At 42.0% G+C, this 13,707-nt stretch overlaps 1 protein-coding gene and 1 long non-coding RNA gene across 3 annotated transcripts; one reads left to right on the forward strand and one right to left on the reverse strand.

Annotated features, from left to right (window-relative positions):
- Positions 1 to 688: 688 nt before the first annotated feature.
- Positions 689 to 10,586, reverse strand: METTL2A (methyltransferase 2A, tRNA N3-cytidine). Of its 2 annotated transcripts, none has more exons than XM_024573097.4 (9): positions 10,460 to 10,586; positions 10,159 to 10,250; positions 8,170 to 8,528; positions 7,064 to 7,113; positions 6,690 to 6,750; positions 5,114 to 5,253; positions 3,565 to 3,671; positions 2,339 to 2,404; positions 689 to 1,581 (listed from the first exon to the last, which is right to left on the reverse strand). In XM_024573097.4, the coding sequence occupies exons 1-9, from the start codon at positions 10,567 to 10,569 to the stop codon at positions 1,424 to 1,426; spliced, it is 1,143 nt and encodes a 380-aa protein (XP_024428865.2). In that variant the 5' UTR covers positions 10,570 to 10,586; the 3' UTR covers positions 689 to 1,423. The 2 variants fall into 2 exon arrangements, with proteins under 2 accessions (XP_024428865.2, XP_045038490.2); XM_045182555.3 differs by having other exon boundaries at positions 1,477 to 1,581; positions 2,263 to 2,404.
- Positions 1,595 to 5,164, forward strand: LOC123477975 (uncharacterized). The gene is made up of 3 exons (XR_006653059.2): positions 1,595 to 2,236; positions 3,879 to 4,122; positions 5,037 to 5,164. It is a non-coding gene; the product is annotated as an uncharacterized lncRNA (long non-coding RNA).
- Positions 10,587 to 13,707: the final 3,121 nt, after the last annotated feature.

Consider the following 13,707-nt stretch of genomic DNA (forward strand, 5'->3'; position numbering starts at 1 on the left):
GCAATGGGGTGATTAAGGTTAACATCACCAATGGGGTCATTCAGAAGCATGTATCCCACTAGGAAGCAATGGAAGAACATAGCACCACTTCTGATATTCTTGCCAAAAAGGTAGAACTTGAACCAAATCATGAGGAAATATCAGCAAACCCAATTTGAGGGGCAGTCTGCAAAATAGCTGGTAATCTTCAAATGTCAAAGTCATGAAAACAAACTTGAAGGAGCCTGAGGCATGACTACTAGGCAACAAAATGGCTTTTTTTCTTAAGTGGTAAAGGATATATTGAGACCATTGGGAAAACCTGGTTATCTGTGGATGGTAGTGTTTCCATGGAAATTTCTACTTCTGATGGACATTATTTGGTGATATCAGAGAATGTTCCGTAACAGGAATTACATATTAAAATATGTAATAATGTTGAGACATTACCTTCCAACTTACTCTTAAAAATGACTCAGAGAAAAACTTACTATCCTTGTAATATTCCCGGTACTATACTTTTCTGTAAGTTTGGTCTGATTTAAAAAATTGCTTGTGTCTTCTCACATAAATAACTAAAATAAACCAGTTGAAAATCCAAAATGTAGGAATGAATTGAACACATCCCATAACTTATGGCCCACAAGACAGAAACATGTAAAAGTGATAACTGAAAAAGAGCAGAACATAAAAAAAAAAGTAACAATGTTGATGATCACATTCAGAAGTGATAAAGTTCTCTTAATTTCTTTCTTTTCTTTAGAAAATATTTTATTTATTTATTTATTTTTAGAGAGAGAGGAAGGGAGGGAGGGAAACATCAATGTGTGGTTGCCTCACATGTGCCCCCTACTGGGGAGCTGCCCCACAACCCAGGCATGTGTCCTGACTGGGAATCAAACTGGCGACCCTTTGGTTTGCAGGCCAGTTCTCAATCCAGTGAGCCACACTAGCCAGGGCTAGCTTTCTCAATTTCTATGTGTCAAACATTTAAGGGCACAATAAAAAAAAAATAAGTGAAGAAGATCCTTTTAATTTTTAGACACAGGTTAACTAGAGGGGGGAAAAGTACTTAAAATACCTTAGAACCACATATTTGAATTCCCAAATAACTTATTAAAACAGTCAAATGACACTTTATCACAAATGATACTTTCACATGGAAATAAATTCTTGATGTCTTTAAAATTCCTAATTTCCATGAATATTTCAGTTAAGATATTACAAAATGGCAAGAAAGATTCTTTGAGATCTCAAAGTAAGAAAAAGCTGGAGAAAAGTATATATTAAAGGTCTTCACAAACATGAAGCATGATTATTAGAATCTCGGTAAAAAGTAGTTTTTCCTAGCTTCAGGACTCAACCTTGATTCCTGGAACTGTCCACCATCCACAAGACACCATTTGTGGATGTTCTTTTAAAAAAGCCAAGAGCTGCCCTGCTGTCAGGAGCCAGTGTGGGACCGAAGAGGTTTGCGGTATTTGCACTGAATCCAAACTCGGTACATTGTCAGCTGTTTCCCTCGGTTCACTTGCAATCGGCGATCCACTAGGTTCTGAACTTTTTCCAGTCCAGCAGTTGTGAAAAGTGTGTCCAATTCATCTAGTTTGGAAAAGAGATGTTTATTATATTTTAAGTGGCTTCTGTGGGCTGTTTAGCTATAAATGCAGTAGTGGCTTGGAAATAGCAAGTTCACATTTAGGTAGGGGAAGCCAAACCATCGGTGAAGGGTGGCCTGGAATCCAAGGGCAAGCTTCTCTAAGAGTCAGCTGATGGGGAGGAACGTTCATGAAGTGTCCTATAAACACCTTAAAATTACACATAAAAATCTACATATACGTATGTCAAAGCCTTTTTTTTTTTTTTTTTTAGGGACAGGTTCCATCACTTTAAACAAAGGCTCAGAAAAGTATGTGACCTGACCAGGGGCCCAGCCATGGAGTGTTCCTAAGGCACTGGTGGAGGAGGAACCCTGCAGCTGGGCAAGCAGCAGAGGACAGCTCTGGGTGACATCTGGAACTCGGGGAACACTAAGTTCACCCTAACTCGGGTGCTCCTACAGCACAACCCACTCAGAGGGTGAAACAGTCTTGCAAAATGGGCTGGTTTCCCGTTTTGAACAAAATGACAGGGAGGAAGGACAGAGAGAAGAACAAGGTGGAGGACTGAAGGCGTACGAGCTGAGCCTACATGGAGAAGAGCGAGAGGTTCAGGTTGGCTGTGACGGACAGAAAAGGGCAGGAAAAGGCTGCAAAAGGTAGGAGGAGGGCCAGATGGTCTTACTTCTGAAAGTCCACTGAGGAACTTTCAATACGGCACCGTGGCAGTGCTAGCGTAAAGATGAGCGTTGCTTTCATACCTTGTGTGAAGAAGTAAACTCTGGTGCCATCGCCTCTCACGTAGAAATTTTCAGAGAGACACTGACCTGCAGAGCGATAAGGCAAAAATCAGAGAAACTTTAACATGTGCGACTCTGAGTCCCTGTTCTAGCGGTCTGTTTCATGCTGAAACAGGTTGTGCTTCCCCTTTCCCTGACTAAATAAATACCATACACTCTTTGTTTAAAAAAAAAGACAGAGAGAAATAAACATCCAGCGATACAACTAAGTTGAGGGAAAGGAAACTTAAGACAGCCACCAGTACCATTTTGGTGACTGCCATTTCACATGTCTCTCCATGTGTCCACACACACACATGTTCATAAATATAACACATACACTGTTTTGATCTTGGACACACTCTCCCTTCTGCTGCTAACCTGCCCCTCCCGCCCCGCCTCCGGCTTTAAGTCAATTTAACACCCTGGTGTGTAATCCTTCACCTTTTGAATGTCAACATAATCTTATTTGCTTTACTTACTTGTGTATTTCTCCCCAGCTACTACTATATGTGGGATCAAGTTTGAAACACTCATCTGCACACAGCTCTTCTCAGTTGGTAACACAATGGAACAATGGAACCCCCTTCCCACCCCTGCCCAAGACCAGTGCTATGGGGTCTACCTCACATGACAAGCAATACATTCCTCTATCCAGAGGCATTCACTTTGTTTCCAAGACTTTGCTTATGTATATATTAGGGCTAGTTCTTGAAAAATTCCCAAAAGGACTGCTGAATCAAACAGATAATACATGGTGCTTTTATTTGTTATTATTTAAAAAAGAGTTTACTTATTTTAGAGAGAGAGAGAGGGAGGGAGGGAGAGAAGCATCGATTTGGGTGGGCCACTGATCTTCTCCTTATCCATTTGCTAAGAGCCCCTTGAAGAACAAGATGTTGTCTTTGTCTGTTTTATGCACTGAAAATATTTGCCTTTTAACTTCTAACAGCATCACTTGCCATACCACATTTAAAATTATGTACTCAAATGTTTTTCTAAAAATAGCTCTTTTAATAGTAGCTGTCTTGGTCAAAAAGACTTCCCTAATACCTAGATTATACAAGTCTTCAAAAATAGACCACCCCTGTCATGTACTAAATGGCTTTATATGTGGAGCTATAACTCTAGAGTCTCCATTCCGTTCCACTGATTTGTATGCCTATTCTGATGACAAAGCCATTATTTTGATCATAGTAGCAAAATACCTTTTTTAAACCGAAGCTGAGCCATATCATGGCGGCCATAATCTCGCAGAAGCATCATCCCTCCAGGCTTCAGAAGCCTGCTCAGTCTGTTAATAGCCTTCTGCATCCTGTGGGGTAACAGGGAGTAAAGATCAGTCTCTTTAAGGGCAGGATTCCTTTCCCTTGTTGCATATTCTAAAAATCCGGTGGATTTCCTAATCCTGAAATCTTAAGTCTTCTGCCATTGCTTTAGTTAGAACAGGAACACCCATCCAAATTTCTGATGTGCCTTCTGGGGCCTGCTCACAGCTGAGGATAATCTGCTTCTGCCTTAGGGCTCCACCACAATGCAAGTGACAAACTCTGCCAGGCTCATTTCCTACTCCTCCTGAGATCGCCTCAAGAGGAAGCCATCCCTGCCCTGTGCTCCCAAGGCTCCCAGGGACCCCTGACCACCTGCTGTGGGACTAACAGTGGACTCATCTGCCTGCCCCACCAGGCCCAAGCTCTTTGAATACAAAACTGAATCTCTCCATTTGTTAAATAAAGACTGAACCTCAGGGACTCACAATTCACATGGTAAGTCAGTATGCAAATGAATACCTATGGGCAGGGCGCTTCACATTTCCTACTTCGCTTTCTGTACCGAGGCCTGGTACAGGCTTTGGGTTTTCTTACTTCAGAAGTATACACACTACAGACTTACAAAAAAATATCTGAAAGTTTATTTAAATATTAAATAACTTATTTTTAACTTTAATGCTTCGTTTCAGTCCGTGCCAGTTTTTAAAAGCCTGTAGCCCTTAACTCCTGCAGTTATTAATGTTTAGCTGAGCCAGGACAGGCCCTGTGTGCTGTCCCATCGGCCTGCACTGCGCACTCCCAATACCTGCCAGGCCAGATGACTCAGTGCTATTCTAGAGGGAACATGGGCCAGAGAAGACCGATCACTCCCCCGGGTTTCCAACCAATACCGCTTCCCTGAGACAGTATTTCACCAGGAAGACGAGTTGCCTATGTCTATGAAGCTTTAACAGTGTCTTCTAGGACACAGTAATTGTCTCGTATCTAAACTGATTTTATGAAATTCTACTGTATTTCAGTTTTCCACAGAACTTAAGGATCAGAGAACAGCTGAGTAAAGCTTCACTGTAAATTTTGTGCTGTTGGTAAAAGCTTTGTTTATTTAAGGCATTTAAAAAGACTGATAATGAGATGTTACCTAACCATGGTGGCACTCACAGATCTAAAACAGCATGCAATGAGATTATCAACAGGAAATTTCTCCATACACCCATTAAGAATGGCTCCCCACCTTCTTTGGGGATATTACACCATAAAAATGAAAAGAAGAACCAAGCGCTGCAGTCAATAAGCAGAGGTTTAGAGGCTGAAACACAAGTTGAACTTCAGGACAAATTTAGAAAAAATGGTTGAGATGCTTCTATCATTTTAGATGGAGTGGCTTCTATCAGAATGTTCTTTTTCTTCAGGGCCCAACTCTGACACCAAGGCCCCTGATTAAAGCTGTGTTTTTGTTATACTACTGGTTAAGGAACCTGTAACTTACTTGTCTGGAACAACGGCTGAAAGAACAAATATGAGGACGATGATATCGAGACTATCCCTGGGAATTGGGTAGCTCTTATCTTCATCACACAAATCGTGAACAAAGGCAAAACACCGAGAAGGATCATATGCTGAATTTGTCTGCGGACAGTTGGAAGACAGAGACACACAGGTTGGAGAATGTTCACAGAGCCTCAAGGTAAGTTAATCTTGCGTTAAGTATAATTGCGGTTACTTCCCTCTGAGGGATAGAGCTCTAATCATTAAGGCATCAAAGGCTAAGAACCAAGAACAACTGTTGTGAAGAGCCTATGGAATCCAACTGGTGCTTTTAAAATGGAATGTTCCCGATTCTCCTACTATATTCTGATGCAGGGACAAGACCTGAGGACTGGAAAATGATCAGGTAGGTAAGTGACCAAGAGGGAAAAAAGGGACCTCCTAAGGAGAAAGACAAAAGACAAAACATATTGAAAAAGCATGATTTAAAACAACTCCCAATCCAACTACAGCCTATTACACAGATCACGGAATTCTCCAGGAAAATCTATTTCTTTAAATGTGGAAAATTTTACTTATTATAGCGAATGCAGTTTAGGGTAACTTCTCTTTTCACATCTCTTTTCTCCTAAAATGTGACTTTGTTCCTTACTGGTCACAGCTAATTAAAAAGGGGCAAGCAGATTATCAGCTGGGCTGGGTCAACCAGACTCTTGCTGGGGACTCTGGAACAGGGACAGTCATGCTATCCTGAGAACACCCGAACAGGGTGGACCTGCAAGGGAGTGGGAGGGGCACGCATGCTGGGGCCATGTGCAAAACCAGAGAAAACCTATTACTGAAAGCTTGTCTGCAAAGAGAAAACCAATTTTATTTTATTTATTTATTTTTAGAGAGAGGGGTAGGGAGGGAGAAAGAGAGGGAGAGAAACATTGATCGACTGCCTCTCGCATGCCCCTGACCGGGGACCTGGCCCTCAACCCAGACATGTGCCCTGACTGGGAATCAAACTGGAGACCTTTTGGTTCTCAGGCTGGCACTCAGTCCACTGAGCCACATCAGCCAGGGCAAGAAAATAAATTTTAAGAAGGCAAGTGAGCACTGGGTAATGAGAGATAAGACACTGTGAACTTGAGGGAAGTGTAGAGATGGAAGGAAGGGGTGGCGACACCTCACCAGCCAGCCAACTTGCCTTGGTATATGACACCTTTTCAGGGTCGCGTTTCAGTGCCAGCTACACTGGAGGCTCTTGGGTTCTATGGCATTCCACTTCATTGGTGGAGTTTGTCTACATGTTTCTGTGACTAGTAGCGTAAAGATCCCTGACTGAACAATCATCTCATTTCAGTTCTTAAAAAATGGAAGGTTTGGAGAGGTCAAAAGACCTGCCCCAAGTTCCACAGCTGGCAAGTGGCAGATTCCGTGTTTATGTCTGACCCTCTCCTCTAACCCAGGTTGTTTCAGTAAATCTTTCACTTTCAGACCACAGTACAATAAAATAGCTAGAAATCATGATTTTTTAGGAGACCTTTTCCCTTTAGTCAGTGAAAATTACTCATAGGAGCCACGGCACTTACCTGGACCAGCTGTATAGCTGTGGAAGAAAAATCACAACAGTAAACAAAGAGTCTTGGGTCACTGAAATGGGCAGAAAAAACAAACAGCAGAACAATTACATTACAAACTGGATTATGTCTATTCTCTTTACTGATTAAGAGTTAAACTATAAAAGGTACTGTGTATTAACAATGTAACAGGTTTTAAATCTCCCTGATTTCCCTGCAGACAAAGGTAACTTATAAATCAAATTAAATCAAAACAATCCATTAATGGATACTGCAGAAATTCCAATCTCCTGTAGACCAGTTATATTTGATGCAGTCAGTTTTGATAAACAAACCCCACTTTTCTCCTTTTTGCTGCCACGTAGTGAAACTTTAAACACACTTACTTGTTGGTTTGTAAAATTGGAAAGACTGTGTTTCCCACACCACAACCGACCTGCAGATGGAAATGAATTATTAATCACAGAACTTTCCAAATTAATTACATGAAGCTAGATAAGTGATCAACAATAGGTAATCTTGCCTAATTGTATGGGGGGATGTGGCAGCCAGAGCTAAACAGTACACATGACATTCCCTGACCTTGACCTCAGGAGCCCTTAAAGAGGCAGCATGGGCTTTCATTAGCAGAAGGGAGCTGGTCTAAAAAAAGGGCACAGGTGGTTTTTACTTTTTGAATTCGAGTGAATGGTCTTGCAGATGAATTCTTTTTTTACTGAGCTCCACTATATCACAGAAAAATGTTTCTAATAGACTGGGCTGAAAAATTCATGAACAGGGAACCATTATTTCACTGTCCTAAATACAGGGCTGAGTGTGGTAATTAAAAAAACAGTGACTACTTACTGAAGGCTTACTGTGTGCCAGACACTATTAGCTATTTACATACATTATTTCAATTAATCTTCATAAAAATTATGAGGCAGAGGGAGACAGAGAGAGCCAGAAGTCCCATTCTGTTTGGGGCCTCTAAGAGACTAGTCCAAGGTCATGCCATAGGACTCAATCTTAAGATTAATCAGCTTCCAGTGGAGTATGTGGTCACCATTTGTGAATTTACATTACAGTACCCACCTAGACACTTTTCCAGGTCTTAGCCTTGCCTCTGCTATACCGTGCAAGCTCAAAGGACAAGAATTCTCCCACATCTGAGAAGCAGGCACCATTCCAACTAACCTCTCCACTTTATAAGAGAAGTAACAGAAGTTGTCTTGGGACTCTTCCAGATGACAGGTGCAACATGACCTATAACTTTCAGATGCAGTATGAAGTTCCCAGGCAGCACCTCAGAAGATCTTTCCTTGTTTGCCACAACCAGCAGCTATCTTGGTCTGCATTTAGGGCATTTCAGTTCAAAAAGGGAGGTGATTCCTGGCCAACATAAGAATCAAGTCTTCACCAGACATCTCTTTGTGGTCGGCCTCTCTATACTGACTATGTGTGCACAACATTGCTTTGCTCACCCCACCACCAGACAATAAAGGGAGGTTACCTCGAATATTCGGTAGGTGGCTGAGGATCCAGGAAACTCATCAGCACGAACTTCCAGGTGCCCGAGTTTCTGAGTTACGTTCTCTTCCACAGGAAGAGTCTGTGCTTTATGCCCAAGGCCATTTGAAGAGCACTGGGGCTGTTCTTCTGTGATGAAGCCAGGTCCGTCCTCACTGCTCTTCCATCCAGGCACTGGACTCCTCTTGTTCTCTGAGAGCAAATCCATCAAGTGACTTTGGTTTTGACTAGGTGCCAGCTCTGGGAACTCAGTGAAAAGCCAATGTCTGTCCTTGAAAAACCTGTTTTCGTGGATTTTGTAGAAGTCATTCCAATATTTATTGGCATTAATCTCGTAATCAACTGTAAATGTTTAAGAAAAAAAAATTTCAGAACCATTTCTCAATATTTTATTTGTATCTAATGTCAATTATCACCTTGCTTCACCGAAAGTCATTTTAGATTAAAAGTATGCTCAGCGAGAGCCACGGCCTCAGAGACGGAGACCATTTTGTTCTACCACTTACCGCACTTGCATTCCCTCCATAATTTGTCCTTCCATGGAATCCACCTCCTGCCAAGACGCTTATTACCTATCAATTCTCTCCCCACATCTTTGCACAGCTCTTAACTATCAGAAAATTCTAATGTTAAACAAAAGCTCCGTCTAATCACTTTTGGTCAAAAGGTCCTACCATTTCTCAGGGCCATACAAAACAGCTCTTTCGTGTTTTGAGGGCTGTTATTTTCCTCTCTAGATCTTCTTGCACTGGCTAAATATCCCAGGTTACTCAGTGGTTCCCATGTGAACTCAATGGTTCCAATACAGGCAGCTCTTCTTTAAATGCCTTCCTCTGTCTGCGGTTCTTTATAGAGTATGGAACCCAGAAATGAACTCTACTACTAATAGACACTAAGAATGGAAAGAAGGCTAAAAGAAAAATAGAGAATGCTGACAAGGAAAAAAGGTCTTCAGACGAGAGGAGTTCTGATGCCGGAGGACAGAACATACTAAAGAAATGTGGACTGTTTAGAGCAAAGCTGTTGTTTAAGGTGACCAAGGCTGTCCTGGATCTCAGTTTTCTGCTCTTTGTCAATACAGGACCTTGATAAGTGTAGTAGAAAGAACAAAAATCTAAGAAATTGGATAGTTCCACCACTGCTACTACTAACTGCTTACCTCTGGGCAAGGCACTTAGTGTCCTGCGGTCCAAGTTTCTTTAACTGTAAAAAGAGGATAGTGGACCACATGATTTTCAAAGTCCCTTTCAACCTGAAGTTGCTTTGATCTAGTTCCTGTCAACTATGTCAGGTAAATATTTTGTGACTGGAATCTTCTTAACTGTTGTACAGAAATCTTTCAGTGGGTACTACTCTCCAATCTCTAGTCCCACCTTCAATGGTCTCTTAGGATATAGGCCCAACCAGTTCTAGTTTTAGTGTCTAGGGGCGTTTTGCCATGAAGTCATCCACCTCTTCGGAAGCGGTCTCTTTTTCTTTGGCCAGACTTATTTCCATTCTGTTTCACCCATCTTTCCTTGGCAGAAGCCTTAAATCCTCACAGCCAGCACACAAGGAAAAGACACATAATTCATCAGTCCCCTCCTCCAACATCATTTAGAATCTAACCACTTGAATCTGGCTTCAATGATAACATTTCCTCAGGCAAAGTGTAATCACATGTTAAGTACATCCTCTAAGACAATCTCTTAGCAGTTGCCATAGGCCAGTCATATTAATATGGATCTAGTAGACATAACTGAAAACTTGAACACTAAAACATAGTATCAATCAAAAACAAAACATCCTCTATGCCCTAACAAGATTTTACCGGTGCAACCCTTTTCCATTCATGCACCTCCCCTCCCCTCTCCCCTTCTACCCCCGAGTCCGGGAACAAAGGCTCTTGGCAGCCTCGGTCCTCTGGCCTCCCGCAAAGCGCATCCAGCAGTCCTCTGGCTGTGGATACCATCGAGGGTCGCCTTGGGCGCACCTTGCTTCTCCTGGCACACCCGCTGGGTACTGTTCTCCTGGACTTTCCTCTGCGCCGCCGCGGCCTGCTCTTCCGACCACTCCACATTGTCCCTGGGAAAATCAAACAGGCAGCTTTGGGGCCTCACGTTCCAGAAGGGGGGCGGGGTGAGGGGCTGGATTCCGAGCGCCTCTTCTCCGGGCGCAGGGCGACTTGAATTAGGGCACGGGAATCGTAGCTGGCGGTCAGGGGCTTCTCGGAGAGCTCCGGGGCGGAGGGACAGAGGGTGACCCGCGGACCAGAGTAGGGGAAGGGCGATTACCAGGCATTGCAGTGGAAGACACGAGCCGGATCGCTCAGCAAGCGGTTCCCGAACTGCTGCCTTTTCCTGCCGTCCTCCGTGGGCGAGCCTTCAGGGAAAGAGCCTGCCATGATACCGGACCCGGAAATACCTGCCTCTCTGTAAGGCGAGAACTTCCTGCGGGACCACGCCCCCTCCTGGGAGGAGAGGGGTCTGGGCGGGGAAAAGACGGAGGAGGGGTAGGGCGGCCCCAGTGGTGGGTGACCGGGTGGCGCTCGAACTCCCCCGCGTGGGGCTCGTCTTGAGTTGTGCAAGGGCTCTGGTGAACGTGCATGGTGGCAAGAAAGTGGGAGACGGTCCACTTGAGCTTTCTTTCAATGCCCGGGTCCTCTAACAGTTTCCCCTATTTCACTCAAGTTGCAAGATAGGAAAAATCTTGAATCACTTTGAGAATTAAGGGTACCTAATTCCACTGTAGAACTAATAATGGCCAAAAGAATTAAGGAAGGTAGCTCGCAGGGTGAGGAAATAGGACAATTTTCCAGCCTCTAGAATCAGCTTTTCATAGTGTGAAAGCTATGAAATATATATATTCTTCCCACTATTTTTCTCAGGGAAGGATATGAAATAAATAACCAATGAGAACTTCAAAAATGTTTTAGCCGTGGCTGGTGTGGCTCAGTGGATTGAGCATGGGCCTGAGAATCAAAGGGTCGCCAGTTCTATTCCCAGTCCAGGCACATGCCTGGGTTGTGGGCCAGGTCCCCAGTGGGGATGCTTGTGAGAAACAACCACACATTGATGTTGCTCTCCCTCCTCCTCTCTAAAAATAAAATAAAATCTTAAAAAAAATTTACAACCTGATAACCTGTTTGAATTATCCATACCCAAGCTTATTTGCCCAATCAAGGCTAATTCATACACAGGTATAGTTTTGTTAATACCGTTCAGCCTCACATGTCTATTTCAATAATTACTACAAACTGATTCTGACAAGAGTCTCTTAGAAGAAGGTATGCTGTCAATATAAGATAAGACTAATTGAGAAGACTTCCAGAAGAGTGATGATTACCATTTGGAAGGAGAGAAGAAAAGAGTTAGTTATTTGAGTAGTGCAGTACTGGAGTTAGCACACGATGATAACTAGTGATCATTTAGTCCAGTGCAGATTCTTTCCCTGGTCAAAACTAGGGCATGCTATGAGAGATTCCCAGGACAGAAATGGGAACGCTCCCCAAATCCCCTCTCTAATCACAAAGAAAAATACACAAGAGAATAAAAAAAGATAAGATAGTAAAGAACTTGTACTTCATTTGAAGACAAAATGCTTTTGCCCCTGTCATGGTCTTTTGAAACATTTTGAACAAAATCTCCTTTCCAAATAAGAACAAGTATTTCTATATCTTTTCTCAAGGGCAGCTGTTTGCAGATTTGATGGTTGATTTATACTTATTCTTGGCATCTTGTTCTCTCTTCTACAAGCTCTTCTTCTCCCCACACCAAAATCCGTTCGGGCTCTCACTCAACAGCCCCACTGCGTAATTCCTTGCAGAGAGCTCACTCTTGGAGTTACTTATTACTGTATTAGTTTCAATAATTAGAGTCACTTAAAATGTCAAACAACTCGGGCTCTATTGATGAAATGTGTTAAAGTATCCTAAACCTCACTTTTATGCCATTATCTTTGGTTGGTCTGTACAACTCAATTTTCATCATCTTTTGAGGCACCTAAAATATTTTTTTCCCCAAGAAATTTGGAAGACAAGGCTGAATCCTGTGTGACGATCAGACTGCTTGCCGCACTACGTCTCAGAGGAGCTAAGGGTCCCCCTGCTGGTGAGTAGCGAGAACTCTTCTAGCTCAGTGGGTGGCATGGGTTCAAAGGATGTACAAGGTTAAGAACTCCAGTTTGGATTATTGCCTTGGCTGTCAACCGGGTACAGGGTAGTTAATTGTTTCGTGCTTTTCTTTTCATTTCAATCAGTGGAAATTCTGCTCTGTGTAAGTCTGTGCTCTGCAACGGAAGGGCCAGGGATGGCACCCTCAGTGTTGCAGTTTGCTCTCCTTAGGGTTTCACAGAACCTGCTGGACAGCATTTGAGCAGCCCTAGGTAGTTGAATAAGCTGGTTTAAAAACTTTAATTTTAAAACAGATTTTCTCCTTTTTTTCTTATTGCAAAATAAATATGTTTATTGTAGAACATTTAGAAGATGCAGGTAAGACAAAAGAAAAAAAGAAAATACCCCATCCCATCCTTAATTTAACCCATTACTCACTTTGGCTTATATCCTTTCAGTCTTTTTTTCTAATTTACTTACATAAATAACTTTTAAGTTAAAGTGTTTTTAGAGCAAACCGCTTTGTGTCCCTCTTTTTAATAGCTTCATTGAGGTATACTTTACATACAATTAAATTCATCAATTTTAAGTGGATGGTTTGATGAGCTTTTGTAAAAATCTATATTTGTGTGGCTGCCACCATACTTAAGTTTAAGAACTAACATAATAAAGTTTTCTCATGCCTCTTAGCGGTTATAGCCTGCTTGTAAACCTAATAATTGTTTGTGAATATCATTCTTTTGTTTGGCATATTCCTTTACAACATCATTTTGATTATTATGGTATTATTTTATATAGCTGTACCATGATTTATTGGGCATTTAGGCTTCTTTAAGTTTCTTACTTAAAAATTCAACATGACAAACATCCTTGTCACAAAATCATTTTGTACATTCATGATTATTTCTTTAGGAATAGTTTCTAGAAGTGGAAGTATTGACGTCAGTGGCTATAATTACTCAGTGATTATGTTCTGTGAGGTCAGGTATTGTATCTGTCTACTGTTGTACGTCCGGATGCTATGCAGCTCAATACATAGTTGATGACTGAGTGGCTGAGTACCGTGGCTCTAGTGTATTCCGTCAGAGAGACGCCAGTTTATGCCATCACCAACAGTGTGTGATACTTTGATAGAAAGAATGTATTAGTGTACATTTTAGATTTTCCAGGACAGATCTATTTAAAATATTATGCTATTATTCCATTGACCCAAGGAAATATTCCAAGAATTCTAATATTTTGGCATCCAAATTATATCTCTTCAATTTCCAGTTACACTTACAGCCATACCCCCCCCCCCAAAAAAAGTCTCTTGTAAAACCATAAATCTTGAGGGGGGGTTGTTAGAAAACATAGTCATTTATCTATAAAGTTATTTTTCCCAAGATCATAATATTATAAAGAATGGCAAGTATATTTAGATGGTTTTGA

The sequence above is a fragment of the Desmodus rotundus genome, chromosome 9 (genome assembly GCF_022682495.2).
Source record: "Desmodus rotundus isolate HL8 chromosome 9, HLdesRot8A.1, whole genome shotgun sequence".
NCBI lineage: Eukaryota > Metazoa > Chordata > Mammalia > Chiroptera > Phyllostomidae > Desmodus > Desmodus rotundus.